This window comes from Serpula lacrymans (genome assembly GCF_000218685.1).
Source record: "Serpula lacrymans var. lacrymans S7.9 unplaced genomic scaffold SERLAscaffold_14, whole genome shotgun sequence".
Taxonomy (NCBI): Eukaryota; Fungi; Basidiomycota; class Agaricomycetes; order Boletales; family Serpulaceae; genus Serpula; species Serpula lacrymans.
The window spans coordinates 856,438-881,071 of record NW_006763303.1 but is presented as its reverse complement, the minus strand read 5'-3'; the positions used below and the strand labels follow the sequence as shown (position 1 = coordinate 881,071).

Here is a 24,634-nt window from a genome sequence, read left to right as displayed (position 1 = left end):
GATGAACCCAAGCTCCGCGCACTCGACACACTTTGGGATCCCGCGAAGGAATCATCTGTTACGAGGGGTCTCATTTGCTCTCGTGCTTTATCTCACCCAAAGCTTTGGGCTTGAAAGCGTCGTACGTGCTCATCCTCAGACGCGACGTATTGGGAACAGTTCACAGTCATATAGTGTTCCCTTGCCGCCGCTTCTCGCAAAAAACCCTCCAGCCCCATCGGTCATCAGTAGTGCAGCACAGAAACTTGACAGCGTTCTATCTTTACAATTCAGCGCACTGAATGAGTCTGGAGTCGATAGCATAAGTGTAGCCGTTGTGACATCCAATGGCTCTGTCTACGAAGGCTTCTGGGGCGTAAAGCGTGCTAACGAAACAGATGCTGCACTCCGGGGCACAGTTGACAGGAATTCCATCTATCGTCTTGGGTCTGGTTCGAAACTAATTACTGCTCTCGAGACGTACATTTTACGCAACCGAGGTGTACTGAACCTGTTTTTCATTTCATCCAAACTTAGCGGGGGCCATTCGCTGACTTCTCTGTTCTTTATATCCGTAATCAGGGATGATTCAGTTAAGAAATATATACCACAGCTCACCTATATTCCAGAAGAGGATCCAATGACCTTTCGTCAGCTTATGAGTCATATGTCGGGGCTAGGAAGGGACTGGCCTCCTGGCAATACTAGCAACGCTTGGCCGAAGACGCTCGGTGGAGCAGGCCCACTATATTATAATGGCCAACCCTTTCCCACCCATCAAGATGTATACGACGCCATCGCATACGATCCTCTCATTGCTCCACCATATACGTACCCCATTTATTCGAACACAGGTTACTCTCTCCTCGGCATCACCAACGTCGCTGCCAATGAAGCATTTGAAGGCTCGGGTTCACCTACGACACACGCTGAGCTTGTCAAGCGCGATATATTTGATCCTCTAGGTCTCAATGGAAGCTCCTTTTTTTTGACGGATGTCAACAAGCCACACGTTGTCGTGGCTTCTGTGGAGACGCTTGAGGCGGTACGTTGACAGTCCATATGCACGCGGGTGGATTTAACCAGAATGTATCGATAGGATCTAGATTTCGGGGACGCGACAAACCCATATGGCGGCCAATTCAGCTCGATATCTGATCTGGTCAAATTGATGCAGACGTTCCTCGACCCAACCAGGCCTGAGAGTCTCATTTCTCCATATACGGTAAGAGAGTGGATGAGGCCCATGTATGTATGGCCCGATAACTCAGCTGTGGGTGCGCTTTGGGAGATCTTCCAAGCCCAAGATTCGTATGGACGAGAACAACTTGTGTATCAGAAATGTTCGTATTCATCTTATGCTCGGTTGAATACTGTCATCATTAATGCTCCAATACAGCAGGAGATTTGGTTGGATATCACTCAGCATGGACGATCAATCCAATCAATTCGTATGGTGTAATTGTGCTCACCACTGGAAATCTTTCGGAGCCCGTTCCTCTCACAAATTTGGTTATCGAACAGGTGCAGTCTGCATTCGACACTGCACTTGAGAGCGCTACTAGCGACCTGCTGGTCGGGTCATGGCGCTCGGACGATGGACAAGGGGAAATCACCATTGTGATCGAAGAATGGTCTCTTTTCGTCACCAACTTCACGCTCAATGGAACAGACGTTTTATATGTAATGGAAAGTGATGGAGATTCAACGCAACTACCCCTCTGGTCCACCAGCGTGGACGAGTATAAGTAAGTAAAATTACACATCAAGATACCCATCCACTAATGCCTTGATAGGCTCGCAGTTTCTTCTGGACAAAACGGCTGTGAAGTCTTATGGGTCGGTCTGGATGGATATGGATATATCGATGGCTACTCGGTCAACTTATTGCGCGTTTCACGGACTGGAAACAATACTACTCTTCTTCTTCCTGCTACTGGAACGGAGTTGAAACGCCAGTAGGAGTATGAATGAGCAGAGGAGTACCGAATAGCCTTTTTATTATTTTTAACATTTTCCATCCTTTTAAGTTGTATCCTGTCGCACTTTCCCGTACGAACAGGATGGTCGTTGCTATATATCCTTATTTCAATTTCAGTGGAATTAACCGAATCAGTACTTCGAACTTGACGAAGTTCATGATCAATGGTCCGATTTTTTGAAGCGCTGCGCATTACCCAGTGAACAGGCGCCGAGTCGTGCATAAATAAGACGTATACATCCCAACCAAGTCTGTTCTTGTACTACTTACATGGAAAAGCACACCGTTGGCAAGCCACCAACTCATACTGGCCCGGGCAGCCACATACAGTTTCGGACACCGCGATGGAGTTTTCTCTTGAACGGAGTTTTACTTGCTCTTGTACTTTATCTTTCCCAAAGACTAGGGCTCGAGCCGCTCAACAGCGTTTCCCAAAGGACTCATAACCATAGTCGTGCATTGCATCCATGTCGTTTTCCCTTACCTCCAGTCCTTGCCAAGAGTCCCCCGTCACCTTCGGATTTAGTCATCAGGGAGGCTTTACCGAAACTCGAACATGCTTTATCTGCTCGTTTCGCAGCGGGTGGGATCGACAGCATGAGCGTAGCTGTCGTCACATCGGACGGCCCCATTTATGACGGCTTTTGGGGCCTATTGCGTGCTAACGAGACGGAAGATGAAAATCAAAGGGCCGTCGACAGGCATACTATCTATCGTCTGGCATCTATTTCGAAGTTAACTACTGTCCTGGAAACCTATATCTTGCGTGACCGTGGAGCACTGAACCTGTTTGTGGACTCCAAGACTCGCACGCATATACCCTTCCACTGACTTTACTGTCAATTTTTTTCGTGGACAGGGACGATCCCGTCAAGAAATTTCTGCCGCAGCTATCGTATACACCAGAAGATGATCCGCTAACTTTTCGTCAGCTTATGAGTCATATGTCTGGACTAGGGAGAGACTGGCCTCCAGGTGACTCTAGTAAAGCCTGGCCAAAATCCCTGGATGGTGCCGGCCCACCGCATTACAATGGCCTGCCCTTTCCCAGTCATGAACAATTCTTCGATGCAATTGCACATAACCAACTTATCGTCCCACCATATACGTACCCCATTTACTCGAACACTGGTTTTTCTCTTCTTGGTCTGGCCAATGTAGCTGCCAGTCGAGCGTTTGAAGGAGGTGATTCGCCTCAAACGCATGCCGAACTCCTCCAGCGCGACATCTTCGATCCTCTAGGGCTCAATGGGAGTTCTTTTTTGCTCACAGAAATCAACCAACCACACGTTGCTGTAGCTTCTATGGTGACTGTAGAGGCAGTACGTTGATCATCTATCTGAGACCTCTCAAACTTAACGAAGTTCATCCATAGGACCAGGATTTCGGGGACGCGACAAATCCCGCAGGCGGTCAATACGGTTCATTATCCGACCTAACCAAACTGATGCAGACTTTCCTCAACCCATCTGGACCTAAAAGTCTGATTTCTTCCTATACCATGAGAGAGTGGGTGCGACCCATACACGTGTGGTTCGATGATTTCTCTGAAGTAGGCGCTCTTTGGGAGATATATAAATCCCATGATTCATACGGACGATCACAAAAGATCTATCAGAAGTGTTCGTAAGGGTGCTGATATTGGATTCTGTCTCAGCTAACGTCTTGAATGCAGTTGGCAATCTGGCGGGATACCACTCAGCGTTCACTATGAATCCAGTCAACTCGTATGGTATCGTTGTTCTCACCACAGGCCCAACCGTGGGGATTATTCCACTCATAAATATCATTATCGAAAACTTGCAGCCTGCATTCGGCTTGGCACTTGAGAATGCTACTCGTGATTTGTTGGTCGGGACGTGGCTCTCGGATGATGGCCAAGGAACAGTTACCATTGTGCTAGAAGAAGGGTCTCTTTTTGTCACTCAGTTCTTATTGAACGGAACAAATGTTCTATCTGTCATGCATCAAGGCAAACATCCGACGAAAGTACCGCTCTGGTCTTCTGGAGAGGATGAGTTTAAGTAAGTATTCAGCGCGCTGTACGACATACCCGTGCTGATTCCTTGTAGGCTCGCAATATCCCCCGAGGCAGACGGCTGTTTGTTTTCGTGGGTTGGTCTCGATGGCTTTGGATACATTGATGGTTATTCAGTCAACTCTTTGCGTGTTACACGCACAGGAAATGATACCATCCTTCACCTTCCGGCTACTGGGACGGAGTTAAAGCGTCCATATCAATCGTATCCATCTCGCTAGGCCCAGACAGGACTACCTTTAAAAGCCTTTTTCAACGCCAGCTCACTGCTCAGCCTCTGAGAACGCGGAGCTTGTGTGATGCCGCGAACTGAAAGAATCTTTGATCGTCACATTGTATTAATGGGTTGTCGATGAATAGAGAATATTTGTATTTTGTGGATGAGAATGTTCCATAGTAAGCACTGAGGCAGTCCAATTCATTCCACGGTCAGTCGTTGATACCTGTACTATAATACTATTTGCAGTTTATGAGCAATCACACAACAAAATCTGTGCATTCGTGTCGGTCTCAGCCATTATTAGAATATCATTACTACACCGATACACCGTTGATACACCGCAATGCAAAGACACTGCAAGCTGATGAACGGAATCGTTGACTCGGGTAAAGCAAGGGCCCGCAGTTGTGACTCGATGGAGAGGTTTAAAAAGGGAGCCTCAACTTCATCCAAAACTTCACAGACAACATCTCGCTCCAATTGAAACACTGAAACCATCCGATGGGATTCATTCGCGTCAGCACCTTCCTCTGTGTTGCATCCCTTGTGGTGATGACCTTCGCAGCTTCCGTAAAATCTCCAGGTCGGAATGTTGCATTATTTTGGCAAAAGCATTTCATGGGTTAATCATTGTATGCAGGCTTAGAATTCGACGGGGGAAATAACCTAGAGGAAGGGTCAATTATAAAGGGAAGAGATGATGACAGTTTCTACTTCTTGTCCCCGGCAGGTAGCGATTGACTTGGCTATTGATTAACCACACATTCATCGATGGTTGGCGGGATTTTTGGGAAAAAGGCTTAGCAATGGATCTGCTGGTGCTGGTTTTGATGATGGCATGGGCTGTTTTTGTTGGCGCATGTGTTACATCTAGGAAAGGAGACTGGGACATACAGATTGTTGTCTTACAGAATAATAAGACCTGCACTTCGATAATGAAGATAAATATGTGTACATTTAGATGCAAGGCATAAAGCACATTTGTGTAAAACAGTAAAACAAACACAATGTGACTCACATTCCTTTTTCTCCGTGATGCGACCTTTAACTGCGACCTCACCACCCAAGTAACAATGGGTGGTACCACTGCAAAATAGTGTTGCTGGTAGATGAGCCGAGTTGAGTTGGATGACACATCAATGCATCAGTTAGTCTGAAACCAATTCAGTTTTTACTACTATGGCTGGACAATAGATGCCATTGGTCTGAGGAGAAGTTGAATTACTCACCAGTCGTTGAGCTTGAGGCCATCGGAACTTGACCAGTAGATACAATTTTTAGTTTTCTAGCTGCCTATGTAGTAAAATAAGCAAGAAATAGAAGCGTTGGGGCAGCGGAACAAAACCGAAACGACGACACACCTTTTGGAATGGTTCTGCAACTTTCGGTCACACTAGGTCACAGCGGCACTCACAGACGAAATCGGGCGGAGCTCGTCGGCAGGATTCCGCCAAATGATCAAACTGCTGGTAAGTGCATTGTTTCAAGTTTCAAGCCATGAAAGTGAAGGATTTCAGCAGAAAATAAAATACATTATATCTATTAAACATGCTATTATTACTATGTATGAGATTAATAGGTACATAATAAGGCATATCTTGGAAATGTTGAGAAATACCTGAATTTGATGATGGAGAAAATGTCAAAGTATTATGAGGAACCTCAAGTGACAAACCAACAGGCATGGATATGCCGCTTCCAGATGGGAGTGAAAACAATGTTGTGGAGGCTGAAGGAGGGGCAGCTTTTAGAGGATCTAGCAAATAACGAGAAGGCTCAGTGTTTGGAGGAAGCTCTGAGGTGCCCTATCAATGTAACAACCAAGAGTTTGTATACTCTGGCGCACAACTCAGACAAAGCTATAAAGAAGTGAGGGGAGTGGTTACCCTTTAGATAGGACCAAGTCAGTTGTGGGTAAACAACAGGAGGACTCACTCAGGAGTCTCCTTCTATTGGGGTATATATACTACTACAGGTTTGTTTGTACATGTGTACTGTACAGTTGATGGAGGCAGTGGCTGATGATGTCATGGGGCACAGCCCGTGCAACCAGCTCCACTGCGTGAGAGACTTGTAGCTAAAATAAGGAAAAGGCAGTGCAGTGCAAGAAGGTGGAGTTTGAACAAAATGGAAAGTGCCGCATGGCACAGTGTGTGAAAACTATAGAAGAAAGTTAAAGAGGAGAATGAAATTCAAAGGTCCAAAAATTGTGTATCATAACAATCAACAAAAAAAGTTACTATATATCTAAGAATGGAACTAAATGAGATATTGGTATCTGATGGCACACGAGCCACTTCGTATACTAGGCCTGCCTAGTTTGGCGATCTTACCACTTCTCCTCTTCAAGTAAAGCTTGCTTCTCTCATATTTCCAACACTCCCCCTCAAGCTGTATGGAGTCCAAGGGCACTAGCAAAGTGTTTGACCTTTGCGGAGGGTAGAGCTTTTGTGAGTATATCTGCTGTCATGTCTTCGGTTGGACAGTAGTTAATTTTGATCTTTCCATCCTCAATAGCATGTCGGGTAAAGTGATAGTGTATATCAATATACTTGGTGTGTGCGTGATATAGGCTATCCTTGGATAGTGCAATCGCTGATTGGTTGTCACAGTGCAACTCTGTTGGATGTAGGTCCTCTCTAAATAGTTCGCTGATGAACATTCACGTCCATAGGATCTCCTTCGTTGCATGCATAACCGCTGTTACGATCTCTATTGGACATTTAAGGACTACTCATTTCTTTTTACTCATTGGTTATACCATCGGACCGATGACTCATTTCCTTCATGTACAATTCCATTCCTCTCGCATTTACAGTACCTATTATAGTACTTAGTCTTCAACAGACGGACCTGCCCTAGATAGGACCTAACTCCTATCACCGATTCCTTTCCACTATAAATACCATGTAACAGCAGTAGTATTCTCCAATATGATTCTATGCAGTTTACGCTTACAAAGCTAGACTCCTAAGATCAGACTTCTATTCAGAAGAAGACCAACTCCCGTTGGAAAAACCTCCACTCAGAACTACGTTCTCGAACTTGTCTTTGGATAAGTCTCTTTACAAACCTCGACAAACCCTCAGACTTTGTTAAGCACTTCATGCGTAACAAAAGAATCGTATTCTAACCAGAAGTCCCACCTATTTAGGTTTGGGAAGAAAAAGTCGACAAAACGTCGCAACGACCAACAACCAGATCCCAGAGAGCAAGAGGAAGCTCAGACAACCCACAAACAGCAACCCCACCAACGTCATCCCAACAAGAAAGGATAGCAGCACCACCTCCCTTTCCCCAACCAGACGTAACCCGACTCCACACCAGAGAACAAGCAGACGCTTTCTACGAAGCCAGAACACGTTGGCTACAGTACTACGCAGGAAGCCACCCACAGCTACTGCCCACAACACAACACAATCCCCCAGTAACCGTAGAAAACATCTACGACGAGAACGACTTTGAAGAGTTTGCAGCAGGCAGCGACCCGGTACCACCTCCCACTCCACAGATACTCCCTGCCGCACCTGCTCCATCCCATATCCCACCACCACACACCATGTCTAACGCTGCAGCCCCCAAACCCACGATGATCGGGAAAATTGATGACTTCGATGGAACCCCAGATAAAGCCCAAAGGTGGATATCGTCCACCGATCTACACTTTGATATCAACGACACCATCTACAACGCTGACAAGAAAAAGGTATATGTGGCCCTCAGCTACATGAAGGATGGCAACGCCGCCTCATGGAGTGAAGCCAAGATGACCGAATACAAAGAGAAGAATGCCTACCCCACATGGGCAGACTTCATGAAAACCTTCACAGCCAGTTTCAGAACGGCAAACGTCAAAGGAACGACCTCGGCCGCCTTGATGAAAATGAAGATGGAACAAGGAGAAAATGCAGTAGCATTTAACTCAAGGTTAATGCTAGATGCTGGGAAAAGCGGCATCAACAATGAAGCCATGATCATGGTCTATCAAAAGGCTATCCGGCCACCCCTCCTTCGTGGGGCACTCACCGGAAAGGAACTACTCACCATCGAAGACTGGATGAGCACAGTAGCGGACCTAGATGCTAACTGGATCAGTGCCAACGCTATCTTGGAAGGAGCGTGGGGCGCCAGAAACAGAGAGAGACAGAACGACAGAAACCGCAAAAGTGGACCATCCACCAGCACCAGAAGATTAACCAAAGACGAAGAAGAATCAAGGAGGAAAGAGGGAAGATGCTTTATATGTAACGAGAAAGGACACATAGGAAGGGATTGTAGGTACAAAGGAAAGACTCCCGAAAGAAAGGTACATCAAACCGAAATGGAAGATGACACCAAAACAGTGGTAGAAGAAGACAGGGTCCAAAACATCATGAGGATGTGGAGAGAGTTAGGAGAAGATCAACGAACAGAGGCGATGAAAGAATTGGAAGACCAGGGTTTTTAAAACGACGGACTACCCCGATGTTAGTACCGTCGAAAATGGCAACTGTAACAATAGCAACAATCAATGCCAACTCTTTACGAATTGATTGCTCGTTGAAACAGAAAACCATCGGAACCAAAGCCCTGATAGATTCAGGAGCTACAGACGACTTCATGGACACCAAATTCGCCATCAGACACCGACTCCCCCTCCAAAAACTCCCAACTCCTATAACATGTAAAAATGTTGACGGAACCACGAACAAAAACGGAAAAATTACGCATTGCACCTATCAGAGGATAAATGCAGGAGGACAAAACAGGTTCACAAAGTTCCTATTGACCGGACTAGACGGAGAAGACGTATTACTGGGATTTCCCTGGTTACGAAAAGTCAATCCCGTCATTAACTGGAAAGACAAGGAATTACCCAACTCGGACAAACACTATCAGGACGAACCAAACAACCACGGAAATAAAAATCAGGACAACCACGGAAATAAAAATCAGGACAACCACGGTAAATGAAGATGTGTATGAAACCATTCATAGATACGTATCCGACCAAACACCCTATCCTCGAACCACAATTCGATTAAAAGTCAACTCGGCAACGGAACACGTGCAGATACACGGAGAAAAGAAGGAGCATAACCTCCCAAACAAATATAAAGAGTATCCGGATGTCTTTGACAAAAAGAAGTCGGAAAGACTCCCCAAGCAATGGGAATATGATCATGCAATCAACATGAAACCAGAATTTGTACCAACAGATTGCAAGTTATACCCATTGGCACCAAAGGAAGACGAAGCATTAACGGAGTTCTTAACGGAAAACTACAGAAAGGGATACATCAGGCCAAGCAAGTCGCCACAGGTGTCCCCTTTCTTCTTCATTGGCAAAAAGGATGGATCACTCCGACCGTGCCAAGATTACAGAAAACTGAACGCATATACCGTGAAAGACCCCTATCCACTACCCCTGATACCCAACCTCATCGAAAAATTGAAAGGAGCCACCATCTTTACGAAACTAGATCTACGTTGGGGATACAACAACGTAAGGATAAAAGAAGGAGACGAATGGAAAGCTGCGTTTAAAACCAGCAAGGGAGTGTTTGAACCAACGGTCATGTTCTTCGGCATGTGCAATTCACCGGCAACATTCCAAAGGCTGATGAACGACAAATTCAAAGACTACATCGATGAAGGTTGGATGATCATATACATGGATGACATCCTCATCTTTGACACGAACATTGAAAGACTCCGAATCTGAACGAAACAGGTTCTACAAAGACTACGCGATAACGACCTATTCCTAAAACTAGAAAAATGCACCTTCGAAGCGGAAACCATTGAATACTTAGGAATGATTGTTTCCCACAATCAGGTATCGATGGATCCAGCCAAACTCGCTGGGATCCGCAATTGGCCAATCCCGAAAGACACCAAAGGCGTAAGGAAGTTCTTGGGTTACGGAAACTTCTACAGGAAGTTTATCGGTCATTACTCTGACCTTGCCAGACCCTTGAATGCCTTACTAGAAAAGGATAGGAAGTGGAACTAGACCCAAACTGAAGACGACGCTTTCAAATTGATGAAACAAAAATTCCTCGAATCCTCCATAACACAAATTCCCGACTCCTCGAAACCGTCAAAGATTGCTGCAGATGCCAGCAAACACGCCACAGGAGCTGTATTAATGCAACCCGATGACCAAGGACGATGGCACCCATGTGCATTTTTCTCCAAAACTCTATCCCCCGCTGAAAAGAACTACCAGATCTACGACAAAGAGTTATTAGCGGTAATGAGAGCTTTAAAAGAGTGGAAACACTTACTTTTGGGAAGCCCCCACACGATCCAAATCCTGACAGACCACAAGAACCTGACGTACTGGCAAGAAGCCAGGAAACTCACACCACGACAAAGAAGATGGCAGCTGGAACTGTCACAATACAATTACACCTTGGAGCATGTACCAGGAACCCACATGGTGGTACCAGACGCACTCTCGAGAAGACCTGATTTATACGTCGAAACAGAAGGAGACGACGAGGACACGCCAATGATACCCGCCTCAGCGTTCCTGTATTACACACGAACGATTAAAAACACAGTCGAGCAAGCCATGATCACAAACGATAATTATCCAGGAAGAACAAAGAAAGACAATTGGAAAGAAGAAGAAGGACAGTTCTTTTATCAGAATAAATTACTGATTGACGAAGTAGAAGAACAAAAGACGATCATCAAAGATCACCATGATTCCCTGTCCGCAGGACACCCAGGAAGGCTCAAAACCTACCAGTTGATCAAAAAGGCCTATTGGTGGCCAGGAATGATGAAACAAGTGGAAGAATACGTGAAAGGATGCACAACTTGTCAACAAGCGAAAGTAAACATGCATCCCACCACCGTACCATTAATCCCAAACCAGACCCCAAAAACCACCGAACCGATGAAGTACCTATCCGTAGACTTCATAACTGATTTACCAGAATCTTCAGGATACGACAGTATAATGGTCGTGGTAGACCAAGGACTTAGTAAGGGGGTAATCCTCTCACCTTGTCATAAAACCATCAACGCACTCGAAACCGCACGAATCTTTCACGATTCCATCTTCAAACGATTTGGATTGCACGATAAACTCATATCCGACAGGGGACCACAGTTCGCCTCTGAAGTATCCAAAGAACTCCACAAACTCCTGAACATTGAAACCGCACTCTCCTCTGCGTATCATCCCCAGACAGATGGACAAACAGAACGATCCAATCAAGAACTGGAGATCTACCTCCGCATATTTTGCCAGAACCAACCACACAGCTGGGCAAAATACCTTACAACCGCCGAATTCTGTCACAACCAAAGACCACACTCCACAAACAACCAATCGCCATTCTACCTCCCCATGGGATATGAACCCCGAGGAATCCCGACTAAACACAGATCCACGAATATCCCATCAGTGGAAAAACGATTATCCGAACTGCTTAGGGCAAGGGAAAACACCCTAAAAGCACACGAACTCGCGAGAAGCAAGATGATGAAACGAAACAATGGAAAGTTCACGCAATTCTCCGAAGGACAAAAGGTGTGGTTAGAGAACACCAACCTGCGAGAAAAAGCCACCGAATACAAGAAGTTCAACATGAAACGCATCGGACCTTTCCACATCCAAGAAAAGATTTCCCCGGTGAACTACCGACTATCCCTGCCTCCCCATTGGAAGATACACAATGTTTTCCACACATCCCTTCTCACGCCATATACGGAAACCAACACTCACGGCCCGGACTTTATCTGACCACCACCTGACCTGGTCAACGAAGAAGAGGAATATGAAGTAGAAAGTATTCTTAGACACAAACCCTGGAAACGCGGGCGCCGCTACCTGATTAAATGGCACCATTACCCTCATTCCGAAAACTCATGGGAACCGGAAGAACATTTAACCAATGCTGCGGAGATATTGGAAGCCTATAAGAAGGACCACAAGCTGCGTTGAAGAGACAATCACCCCACTACCAACAATCCTCTGTCTCTCAACACAAAACATGTCTACTTCTAACTCCACCGGCTTCCCTATCACCACCTACTCGATACCCGGTGACACCAACTTGCTAGCCGACGAACGAGTGTCTTTTGCCCGTGGGCAACAACACAACCAAGCCGACGTCACTGACGCCATAGAATTAATGTCAGCAAAGGACGCCTATACCTATCTCTTTTATGAGACCGAAAAACGCTGCCCCCATGAGTATCACGCTCTTTCTTCCATGCATACCTTCCTTGCCATAGACCTCATAGCTGACGAACTCCTAAAAGCCATAGACTCAATACATTTGTTGGAAAGCGAGCATTCGCGGCTCAACAATCAGGACTTGAATATCTGTCGGGCACTCCGGATGGAAAAGTTAGTTTTGGAATCTTTGGAACGACGCTTGAGGATGAGCTCCTCTAATGGGCAGATGGACTCGGCAAAGGAATATTTGGAATCAGGCGGGAGGACATTGCTAAACGAAGCTCGCACGCGGATAGAGCGAGACGGTTGTACGAGTACTCCTCCACCCGGTTTGTCCCTCCGGTCCCTGTCGCACCCAGACCAGACCAGTGTTACCCCGGAGCGCACTTACCACATCATCACCCGTCGACCTACGCCCATCCCGTTGGAGGAAAAAAATATATTCCCACCGTCCCAACCAGCCCGATCTCACAAGAGTCGAGCCACTCCAGTCCCCGTTCCATTGGGTTGAACCCAAAACCACCGTCTCCCCCATCATCTCCACCTCGACCAGTGCCAAACACCCAAACCCGTCGCCTGACGAACCGACGAGGAGCCTGACGCGGCCGGCAAGAGGTGATACTCCAGATCCCCGACACCAGAACTCCATCAAAACGGCAGTCTTGTATGTCGAAGGGACAGAAAGACAGTCCGCCTGGCACAATGCACAGGCCTGAGACTGGCTCTCCCTCTAACCCAATCAACGTAGATGACGACACAGCCATGATTGATCAGTTGTACGCAGGAATGTACGACCTGAGGGATGACGATCCAACCACTCCCCAATCCGACACCTCATCCAATACCCGACGAAGATACCATGAAGGCGTTCGTAACAACGCTCCATACTGTCAAAACTGCGGTTGGAGCAATCATCGCACATACTATTGCGAAGCCTACTATTGCCCCGACTGTGACCGTCGTGCACCGGGACATAGTTTCAATTGGTGTCCCATCCACAGGGAAGACGAGGATAGGATTCTGATGGAAGGACTACATGGAGATGTCAGCTACGATGACAGTTACAATATGGACGGCGAAGGTACCGAATTTTGGTGAAACTCGGAGTAAGTAAGGGGGTAATGTTACGATCTCTATTGGACATTTAAGGACTACTCATTTCTTTTTACTCATCGGTTATACCATCGGACCGATGACTCATTTCCTTCATGTACAATTCCATTCCTCTCGCATTTACAGTACCTATTATAGTACTTAGTCTTCAACAGACGGACCTGCCCTAGATAGGACCTAACTCCTATCACTGATTCCTTTCCACTATAAATACCATGTAACAGCAGTAGTATTCTCTAATACGATTCTATGCAGTTTACGCTTACAAAGCTAGACTCCTAAGATCAGACTTCTATTCTGAAGAAAACCAACTCCCGTTGGAAAAACCTCCACTCAGAACTACGTTCTCGAACTTGTCTTTGGATAAGTCTCTTTACAAACCTCGACAAACCCTCAGACTTTGTTAAGCACTTTGTGCGTAACAACCGCAACATACTTGGCTTCTGTTGTGGACAGTGCAACAATTTCTTGGTGCTTTGAGAACCAGGATACAGCTCCCCCATTAAGTATAATTGCATAACCAGATATGGCTCAGTGGTTTTTGTTCATGCTCCCATCAGCGTCCGAAAAACCTGTAAGGGGTTGTTCTTTGCTCCCCTTTAGGTATTTAATGGCTCGTTTTGCTGCTTCCCAGTGGGCGAGGCCCAGATTTTCCACAAAACGCAATAAGATTGCCACCACATGTGCAATATTGGGACAAGTTCTGATTGCAGCGTACATCAGAGAGCCAATGGCCTCTCTGTATGGGATGTCTTTCGTTGTGGCAGGGTTGTCAGGCATTTGGGGGCTTTGCTCCTTTGTAAGGTAGGTGTTTGCCACCATGGGAATTGCTAACGGTTTTGCGTCTTCTAGGTTGAAACATTGAATGATGGTGTCAATGTAGCTGCATTGGGACATGTGGATGGTGCATGTGTTTCAATTTCTCTTAATTTTGATGCCTATCATCCAATGTAATTCCCCAAGGTCGCTCACTTCAAAAAGTTTTGCTAGATTAGTTTTCAGACAATCCATGGTGCTTTTGGAAGGAGTGACTAGGATCATGTTGTTGACATGGACTGCAATGATGGTGAGTCCTCCTTTCTCATGCCTGTAGAAGACAGCTTGGTCAGTCTCGCAATGGACTAACCCAATTTTCTCTATACCGTCGCGTAAAGTCTGGTACCACCTGCAACCTGCCTGCTTTAGGCTGTAGAGGGTTTTGTTTAGGTGTAGGACCATGGATTCACAACCATGTGCATGATAGCCTGGTGGCTGCTGCATGAAAATGATTTTGTCGTCATTGAGTTCACTATTTAAATAGGCAGACGTCCATTTGGTGAGTTTCCCAATCATTTCTTGCGGCCATGGCTAATATGCTTCTCAGGGACGCCATTTTTGCTACCGGGGCGAATGTATCAAAGTAGTTTTTTTGACCTTAAACACCCATTTGCTGCCAACAATGTTGGTGTTTTGTTGGTTTATCTGTGTATGTAACAACCAAGAGTTAGTTACTCTGGCGTATTAAGAACAAAGCTTGAAGGAAGTGTCTAGCCACTTGCTGAGAGCAATCAGGGACTGGAACTAGAGTCCAATGTGAGTAACTATATTATTAGAGAGTATGACAGGTATACAGTACCTAGAGTCTAATGTGAGTAACTAGAGAATAGGAAGCATTGGACTCTGCAGTACTGTCCGAAGTTTTGTAAACAAAGGTAAACAAAGCAGCCACAAAGGCGAAATAATAGAAAACACAATCAATAGTGAATGATAGAAGAATAGATAGAGAAAGGAATGAAAATATATAGGTAGCACAAAGGTGCAGAATCACCAAAACTAACACTCCCCCCTGATGCTGCACCTCCAAAGCATCAGCTCCCCCCTGATCTAATAAGTCCCATCATCTTCCTGAACACTTCCACTTTAGGCTTGGCAAGAGCCTTGGTCAACAAGTCTGCAGGCATTTCAGCAGTGGGAACAAAGGTAGGAGCAATCTGCCCAGAGTCAACAACATCTCTCAACCAATGCCATCGCAGATCAAGGTGTTTCATCCGACCATGGTGCTCAGGGTTCTTGGATACAGAGATGGCAGATTGGTTGTCAATATGAAGGGTGGAAGGAGAGGTGATAGGATAGCCCATTTCCTTCAACAAATTTCGCATCCAGCAAATCTCTTTGCCAGCCTCAACAGCAGCAATGTATTCTGCTTCAGTGGTGGACAGAGCAACAATGTTCTGAAGCTTGGAGCTCCAGGAGATAGCACCAGATCCCATCTTGACAATATATGCACCAGTAGAACGACCAGAGTTCTTGTCACCATCATGATCAGCATCAGAGAAAGTGGTGAAGAGTTCAGTGGAATTAGGATCAGGACCAAGGACAAGGGAATGATCAAGGGTGCCTTGCAAGTAGCGGAACAAGTGCTTGACAGCGCTCCAGTGAGTAAGACCAGGATTAGAGTTATATCTGGCAAGGACTCCAACAGTGTAGGCAATGTCAGGACGAGTGGTAGTGGCCAGATACATCAGAGCACCAACAGCAGCAAGGTAGGGAATGTCCTTCATCAAAGCAGCATCACTGGATGTTTTGGGAGACATGTCCTTGGTGAGGCGCAAACCAGGATCCATGGGAGTGGACACAGGCTTGCAGTCCTTCATGCCAAAGTGCTCCAGAATGTCCAGAGTGTACTGATGTTGGGAGAGGGAGATGGTGCGATTACTTAGGTCTCTAGTGATGGAAATGCCAAGTAGGTAAGAAGTAGGGCCAAGATCACGAAGCTTAAAGTGCAGGGAGAGGTCCTTGACAGCTTGGTCAAGTGCAGAAGTAGAAGTGGATGCCAGTGTCATGTCATCAACAAAGACAGGCAGGATAATGTATATATCAGTTCTGTTAAAGACATAGATGGCAGAGTCTGAATAAGTACACTTGAATCCGAGTTTTTCAAGCACAGTGTGCATCTTCTGGTTCCACATTCTGCCTCCCTGCTTTGTCCCATAGATGGCCTTGTCCAACTGGCAAACAAGATTGCGAGGACCCTGATGGAATCCCTCCGGCTAATGCATGTAGACCTTGACATCCATGACTCCATTCAGGAATGCATGGGAAATGTCAATGGAGCGCAAATGGAGGTTGTGGATGGCTGCAATGGCAAGGACAACTCTGATGGATGATATGCGGACAGTAGGTGCAAATATTTCGAGGAAATCAAAGCCAGGGCGCTGGTTATAACCTTTGGCCACATATCTGGCCTTGTAGCGCTCAACAGTGCCATCTGAGTTGCGCTTGATCTTGAAGACCCACTTGCCACCAATAGCCTTGACTCCAGGAGGTAGTTCCACTAGTGACCAAGTACCATTGCACTCATGAGCTTGAAGCTCTTCCATGGCTGCCTCTCTCCATTTATCTGCATCAGGACGCTTCATTGCATCTGCAAACGACCTAGGCTCAGCAGAGTCTCCAAAGTGTGCCACTTCATCATCAACTGCCTCAGAATCACTGTCATCACTCTCAATGGCAGGAGTAGGTTGTCTGTGTTGAAGCCACCATGGTCTAGGTGGTCTCCTAGCCCTTACAGGGCGTCTCAGTGCAATAGGCAAGTCAGGAGAAGGTGAGCGATGAGGAGGGTGATTTGGAAGCTCAGGAGGTTGATTCACAGGTGGTTTTGCATCAAGGTCCAAATGAGGCCCATTGTCAGGCAATGGCTGAGGCTGCTGAAGCGCAGCTGGTGGGCCCATATCTCCCCCTGGACCTGGTGCAGGGACATCCTCAATCAGGCCCAATGGCATGGATAGTGAAGGTGGAGTGGGAGGTGGAGGCGGGACATTGTTAGAAGGCCTCTTCAAGCCAGGGAAGTAGCGCTCATCAAAATCAGCTCTCTCAGAGATAACAGTGCACTTGGTGGTAGGATTGTAGAATTTCCATCCCTTGTACCCCTCAGGGTAACCAATGAACACACATTTCTCCATATGAGAGCCAAAAACGCCTCTTTTGTCCTTTTGCACATGCACATAGGCAGTGCAGCCCCAAACGCGAAGGTGAGACATGTCAGGCTTATGTCCATACCACAACTCAAATGGAGTGGCATGGGCCACTGCATCAGTGGGACATCTGTTCCAGACATGCACCAAAGCGGACAGACATTCACCCCAGAAGCTGTTAGGCAATGCAGACTCTGATAACATGGCAGTGATACGCTCAGTCAGAAGTCTGTTTGCTCGCTCTGCCACACCATTCTGCTGAGGACGATTCCTGGTGGTATGCTGTCTGACAATCCCATGGTCATCTGTGAATTGCTCAAATTCCTTGGACATGTACTCTCCCCCTTTGTCATCGCGCAGAGCCTTGATTTTACGCTCCAATTGAGTCTCAACATAAGCCTTGAATCTCTTGAAAGCATCAAAGACATCTGACTTGGCCTTGAGAGGCACAACAACACGGAATCGACTGTGATCGTCAATGAAGGTGACCCAGTAGCGATAACCAGAGAATGTGGGGGAAGAGACTTGGTGTACATCAGAATGGATGAGGTCCAAAGGATGAGCAGAGCGAGTATCAGATGAGGGGAATGGATTGGCATGCATCTTGCCAGACAAGCACGGTTCACAGACAGGATCAGGAGCAGCCTTGGATTCCAGTGTAAGCCCAGTGACCAGATCTCTCTGTATCAGTCTCTTGACATCAGCATGATGGTGGTGAGCCAATCTGCGATGCCAGAGCATCAAATCAAGTGGCATAGTCGCAGTAAAATGTCCCAATCCAACACAAGCAGCAGTAGATCCATCAAGGAATGCTGCATTGTTGTCATTGATAGTTGCAGTGAACAAGAGAGTGTTGTCACGCATAAAGGACATGGAATGAGACGAAATAGTGACATTGAAACCACTTTGACGAGTTAAATACAAGACTGAGAGGAGATTATTTCGAAGATCTGGTACATGGAGCACTCTAGAGAATTCCACAGCCCTAGCCACTTTGCCATTCATCACAGGATTAAACACCACAGTACCAACACCAGCTGAATAGACAACAGTGTGATCAGCCAGCTTGATTGGCACACGATATGGGGTATAGTGGTGCATCCAATGACGATGAGGTGTCATATGAGAAGTGGCACCTGTGTCTGCATTCCAATCAATGTCAGCATCAAGTTGGAGAGGGCAATGAGGATCAGAGGGATAAATGGAACGAAGACTTGCATTCCCAGCTGATTCAGTGACCACAGTAGATGAATTGGCATTGTTGGGCGAAGATTTGGGCTGCTGAGAGGTATTCTGAGAGTTGCTGGAGCCTGCCTGAGCCTTATTGCCACGCTTGTAGTGATTCTTAGCACCCTCCACTGCCTGTTGGCGACTAGCAATGTATCTGTGGCATTTGTCTTGGGTATAACCAAGTAAACCACAGAAATCACACTGAATGCGAGTAGAGGTGGTGGATTGGTTGCAATGATGGCAGTTAGGATGGGTGCAGGTGCTATTGGCAGTGGTAGACGAAGAACGCAAGGCAGAATCGACTTCAGCACGACGACGGCGATTGACCTCTTCAGCAAGGAAAGCATCCCTGAGCTGGGTCTTGTCCAAGGTGCCCAGAAGTAGTAGAGATGAAGTGAAGTGGGCATATTGATCAGGAAGCGCCCTAATCATGGCCATGCATGTCAATTCATCGTCCAATTCAGACAATGAGAAGCCAGTAGGACAAAGATTTTGAATCTGATGCATGCCTTTGTCAATTCTGGTCATGAGAGACTGCAGGGACTCGTCCTCCTTCTTTCTGATAGAGAAGAAGTCGTCATAGGCATTAAATCTCGTCCCAGGCTTCTTAGAGACGTGCACAATTGCCAGTTTCTCCCAGATCTTGACAGGATCATCAATGATGCCATCAAGATGGATGCGCTGCTCTTTGGTGACATTGAGGTATAATGCACCAGCAGCCTTTCCAGCTCTCAACTCCCATTTCTCTATTGCTTCAGTGTCAGTCCCAGGACACTTTTCAGCGCCAGAGACGAGCCTCCATAGTCCCTTGGTCATCAACCAAGCTTGCATTTCACCACTCCACTGGGGGTAGTTAGTGCCAGACAAGGGATGGAACTTGGGATCAGAGTCAGACATGATGGGTGTTGTATAAGACAATTGAGCAATGATAAATGATGTAGGAGACGGCTATAGGCGATGGAATAGTGGCAAAGACAATGGGCAACAGTAGGAGGCGAGCAGATAAGATGGTGAGGCAGTAGAGAGAGGATATGGAGAGGGTCAGAAAGTGCAAGGATAGGTCCAAATAGGGTCCAAAAAGCGTCCAAAAGCGATCCAGGAGGGTGCTAAGGCTTCCTAGTGCTGCTACAGGGTTACACCTGTGTTCCCCTTTCAATTTCACACTGATATTAACAGAGAAATCGCCTCGAGACAGTGTTGGTTAATAGGGCTTGTATATGAGTCAACAAAGTGACTTAAGCTCCCCAAACACCGCAGACTGAGAGAGGCTCTAGGCAACAGCAAACTGAGGCAATGCAGGCGAGCTTCACAGTCTATAGGCTTGTTCTATCTGATAATGGACAGAGTAGAGAAGATTGGAGCTTTATGCACACACCAGATATGCCAAAAAGCGAAAAATAGGGCAAAAAGTCGAAATTGATGCAGAGACAGATAAGATGGATGGATTGCCACCAAATCAGAGGTATAGGGAACATTTTTATAGAGTAATAGATGGCCCAAATATCACAAGAAGTGAAGCACAGGATGTGGAGATATGCAATAGGGGTCCAATAGGGGTGAAAGTGCCAAAAATGCGAACTTCACAGAGGATGATGGAGTGGATGGATTGCCACCAAATTGAGGGTGTAAAGTGCAATAGTATAGGGTAGTAGATGGCTCAAATAGGGCCAAGATCCGAGCACAAGATGTGGAGATATGGAATAGGGGGCCAAAAGGTGATCAAATGATGATGAAGGCTCACAGAAAGATCCAGCTCAAATCCAACCGCTCTGACAGGTCTTCTAGGGTTATTTAGGCCGTAGAAGACGATGGTAGAAGTTACAGGACGATCAGATAAGGATTGGGCGAGATATGGTGCAGATAAGACCAAAAAAAGCGTCCAAAATGGGGGTAACTTGCAACAAGGAGTTGTTGTTGGAGATCAAGATGAGATCAGAGTAATCTGAGGTGATGGATGAGGTAATAAGAGTCCCAGAAGACGATGGTTACGATGGATAAGCAGTAGGACGCTTGGATGGTGAGATATAAGGTCAGGAAGATGGCTAGAGCACAGGGCTCATAACCTATTAAGAACAAAGCTTGAAGGAAGTGTCTAGCCACTTGCTGAGAGCAATCAGGGACTGGAACTAGAGTCCAATGTGAGTAACTATATTATTAGAGAGTATGACAGGTATACAGTACCTAGAGTCCAATGTGAGTAACTAGAGAATAGGAAGCATTGGACTCTGCAGTACTGTCCGAAGTTTTGTAAACAAAGGTAAACAAAGCAGCCACAAAGGCGAAATAATAGAAAACACAATCAATAGTGAATGATAGAAGAATAGATAGAGAAAGGAATGAAAATATATAGGTAGCACAAAGGTGCAGAATCACCAAAACTAACATGGCGCACAACTCAGACAAGCAAAAAGGAATACCAATCAACAGTATGTACCGTTGACTGGTCAGAGAGTAATGAAAGGGATCACCCCTTAGGTTTCAACAAGTTAGTTGTGAGGATACAACAGGAGGACTCACTGAGGAGTCTCCTTGATCTATTGGGGTATATATACTACTACAGGTTTGTTTGTACATATGTTGTATACAGTTGATGAAGGCAGTGGCTGATGATGTCAGAGGGTGCAGCCCGTGTGACCAGCTCCACTGCGTGAGAGACTTGTATCTAAAATAGAAAAAAAGGCAGCGCAGCGCAAGAAAGTGGAGTTTGAACAAAAGGGAAAGTGCCGCATGGCACGGAGTGTGAAAACTACAGTAGAAGGTTAAAGAGGAGAATGAAAATCAAAGGTCCGAAAATGTGTTATCGTAACAGCGTATGTCCAGGTTCCTGCCTTATTGAGCCTCGCCAACTCTTCCTGGATAGCTTGATCCCATTTATCCCAATCTGGACGTTTGCGGGCTTCTTCAACAGTCCTTGGCTCCACACCATGAAGGTCTGCCATACGTGCCACCATGGCTATGTTTTGGGCCAGATCTCTTAGTGTTTCATCATCTCGCTCTTCCTCATCACTTCTATTCAGATTGTCAATAGTTACTTGGATGCCTCTGGGCAAAGTGGGTGCTTGGTTATTTCCAGATATTGATCCTTTCCCTTGTAGGAGATCATGAACATATTGAGTTGGCTGATGAATGCAGGTGCTTTGATGTGGAGCAGCTATAGGTGGGGGTGGAGGAGCTGGGGCCGCTTGGATGGGGTCAGGATCAGCTTCATCTTGATCCTGAGGGTAGATTTGGTTATTAATATCCTGGGGATCAGGTGGATCAGGATGAGGTGTATGATCATCAATTTCTACAATCTGACTCTTCTTTGGCGCTTGTTTCAGGGCATCATACTCCCCCTCAAGCCCAAAGGGAGGTCCGTTGTCAGCATTCAAAGATACGTTCTCAACATCAAAATGCACTGAGCACTCAACGGTGACTGAATGCTTCCCTGGCCAGTAGATGCGGCACTTCAGGCAACCACTTTGGGGGGGCTCTTAGCTTGATCATCTTCACCAAAAGGATGGGGCTAAGAGCCCTCAATACCTTGGTCTCTAGAGGTGTTTAGGGTATTGGTCCATAGTTTAGGTCTATATAGTGGGGACTAAAACCAATTAAGGATAATACCTTGGTCCTTAAAACTGATAGGGGATTGGTCCATAGTTTATGGCCATGTACTAGGGTCTAAAATATATCAGTATAATACCTTGGTCTTTGGAGGTGAATGAGGGATAGGTCCATGGCCTGTAATTGATTATGGGATAATACCCTTATCCGAAAATACTCACAAGTGGTGAAAAAAAATGATGAGATGACATTATTTATAGAAGTGTAGATGCAGGTCTAGAATTAACATACTTAGGACTCTTGATGAACATATGTATAATACAAGAATTATCATAAATGATAGATGTGTCTTGAGCAAAATATGATTGTAAATTTGATGAGAAATAGAACTTGAAGATTAGATGTGTTTATATGTTAAAGGACAATAGGTGAAATATAAAGAAGTATTCATATTTATTTTTCAAAAGGTCTTCACTTGTGTGTTTTTAGGAACAATAAAAAAAGTTGAACCTTGATGTAAATAAAATTGGATGGCTGATGGCCCTAGTAGAATGCAAGATTATATTATATATGATGTATTTTCTATGTGCTTTGTGTGTCAAACTGACATATTGCAGAATGCAAGGTAAACCTATACTATTTTTGGCTGTTGACACTATCCTAAATATGGCTGAGGTTATATCCCAGCCTGACTGTGGGTCTTATCACTTCATATGGCCAGGAGTCTTTATCCCACAATATTCTATAGGCCATGATCCAGATTGTGATTAAAACCCATTCAAGTGATTTGAGTAAGCTTTTTCTAAAGTTAGAGCAAGGCATTTATTACAGTCCTAATGTGCAACATTAGATATGCTGTGTTCATACTATATTTCAAGGACCTGTCCCATTGACCTATATAATCATTGTTTTTAACCTGTATCAAAGTTAATGAACAATATTAATGCATCATATGATTCATAAGCTACATTAATAACCTCCTGCCTCAGATAGGCCTTGTCACACAAGGTATTAACTCAAAGGTCTGGCTGATGGACATGTTGCAAAGGGTATTATTCTGTTAAACATAATAGAGCCTATCCTGGACTTTTGTTAAAGCCTTACTGCCAAGGGTGATCCCACTAAATATCATAGACCTTGCTCCCTGGGGTATGTATCATCCCACCATACTTGATGGGCCCTATTCCACATTTTAGCTAAAGGCCTCATCCCATACACTAGTTGTGGGCCTTGTTCCCCAGGGTATCATCCCATGATGTTTTATAGACCCTGTTCCACACCTTATTTAAAGGCCTGGTCCCTCATAGCATCATTTCACAAAACACAATGGAATCTATCTGGCATACTGGTTGTGGACCTTGTTCCCTAGATACCATCCCACAATGCTTCACAGGCCCTATGGGTATCATCCCACCATGCTTTATGGGCCCCATCCCAAATATTATCTCAAGGCCTTATCCCACCATGCTTAATGGGCCTTGTTGCCCAGGGTTCTATCCCACATCATATCTAAAGGCATTATACCCCAGGGCACCATCCCATCAAACACAATGGGCCTTGTGCCCCATGGTTCAGTCCTGCTATGTTTGACAGACTTTTTCCCACATATGGTTTCATGGCATTTGGTACCATGCCACTATACTTGATGGACCTTGTCGCCCTGGGCATCATCCCACTACTCAATATGGGTCATGTCCCAGCTAAAGGTTAATGGCCTTGTTCCAAGGGTATCATCAGACCACATCTTGTGTTAAGGCCATGTTTGCAATGGCACTATCCCACCATATATGATGGTCCTTTTCCCACACACCAGTTCACCAGGGTACCATACTACCATGCTCCATAGTCACATATGTCACATCTGACTTCTTATATTTATTGTATAGGGTATCATGAAACAATTAAAAGAGGCCTTACTCTCTGAGACACCATTGTGCCCCTTATAATGGCCCTATCCTATGTTTCATGTGAAGGCCTTGTCCCTCACGGCATTATCCCACAAAACACAATAGGCCTTGCATCCAAGGGTATTATCCCACCAGGCTTTAAAGGCTCTATCCTACATCTTATCTGAGCTTTGGTCTTGTCCTCTGGGGCATAATCCCAGAGTATGTTGTGGGATAAGGCCTATAAAGGATGGTGGGATGGTACCCTGGGGGACTAGGCCTTTGGATATGGTGTGGGATAAGGCCCACAAATGTGAGTGAGATGATACCCTGGGGGACAAGGCCTTCATATATTGTGTGGGTGGTGGGATGGTACCCCAGGGGACTAGACCTTCAGATATGGTGTGGGATAAGGCCCACAAAGGTGAGTGAGATGGTACTCTGGGGAACAAGGCCTTCAGATATACTGTGGGATAAGGCCCATAAATGTGTGTGGGAGGGTACCCCTGGGT

The 24,634-nt window shown here is 45.8% G+C and overlaps 6 protein-coding genes across 6 annotated transcripts; 3 read left to right on the top strand and 3 right to left on the bottom strand.

The window, feature by feature from the left end:
- Position 1: 1 nt before the first annotated feature.
- On the top strand, positions 2-1,941 carry SERLADRAFT_442507 (uncharacterized protein; the record flags this gene model as incomplete). The annotated part of the gene is made up of 4 exons (XM_007323053.1): positions 2-1,024; positions 1,079-1,322; positions 1,379-1,727; positions 1,776-1,941. 4 exons carry the CDS (start codon positions 2-4, stop codon positions 1,939-1,941), a joined length of 1,782 nt encoding a protein of 593 aa, XP_007323115.1.
- A 487-nt stretch (positions 1,942-2,428) lies between these two features.
- SERLADRAFT_358214 (uncharacterized protein) lies at positions 2,429-4,374 on the top strand (the record flags this gene model as incomplete). Its single annotated transcript, XM_007323052.1, has 5 exons — positions 2,429-2,748; positions 2,820-3,282; positions 3,336-3,582; positions 3,636-3,984; positions 4,033-4,374. The coding sequence occupies 5 exons, from the start codon at positions 2,558-2,560 to the stop codon at positions 4,217-4,219; spliced, it is 1,437 nt and encodes a 478-aa protein (XP_007323114.1).
- Positions 4,375-4,487: 113 nt separating this feature from the next.
- On the bottom strand, positions 4,488-5,014 carry SERLADRAFT_477875 (uncharacterized protein; the record flags this gene model as incomplete). The annotated part of the gene is made up of 1 exon (XM_007323051.1): positions 4,488-5,014. One exon carries the CDS (start codon positions 4,714-4,716, stop codon positions 4,519-4,521), a length of 198 nt encoding a protein of 65 aa, XP_007323113.1.
- A 7,515-nt stretch (positions 5,015-12,529) lies between these two features.
- SERLADRAFT_400669 (uncharacterized protein) lies at positions 12,530-12,817 on the bottom strand (the record flags this gene model as incomplete). Its single annotated transcript, XM_007323050.1, has 2 exons — positions 12,530-12,743; positions 12,789-12,817. The coding sequence occupies 2 exons, from the start codon at positions 12,815-12,817 to the stop codon at positions 12,530-12,532; spliced, it is 243 nt and encodes an 80-aa protein (XP_007323112.1).
- Positions 12,818-13,063: 246 nt separating this feature from the next.
- On the top strand, positions 13,064-13,495 carry SERLADRAFT_442503 (uncharacterized protein; the record flags this gene model as incomplete). Its single annotated transcript, XM_007323049.1, has 1 exon — positions 13,064-13,495. The coding sequence occupies one exon, from the start codon at positions 13,064-13,066 to the stop codon at positions 13,493-13,495; it is 432 nt and encodes a 143-aa protein (XP_007323111.1).
- Positions 13,496-21,452: 7,957 nt separating this feature from the next.
- On the bottom strand, positions 21,453-22,330 carry SERLADRAFT_442501 (uncharacterized protein; the record flags this gene model as incomplete). The annotated part of the gene is made up of 2 exons (XM_007323048.1): positions 21,453-22,120; positions 22,297-22,330. The coding sequence occupies 2 exons, from the start codon at positions 22,328-22,330 to the stop codon at positions 21,453-21,455; spliced, it is 702 nt and encodes a 233-aa protein (XP_007323110.1).
- Between the last annotated feature and the right edge of the window lie 2,304 nt (positions 22,331-24,634).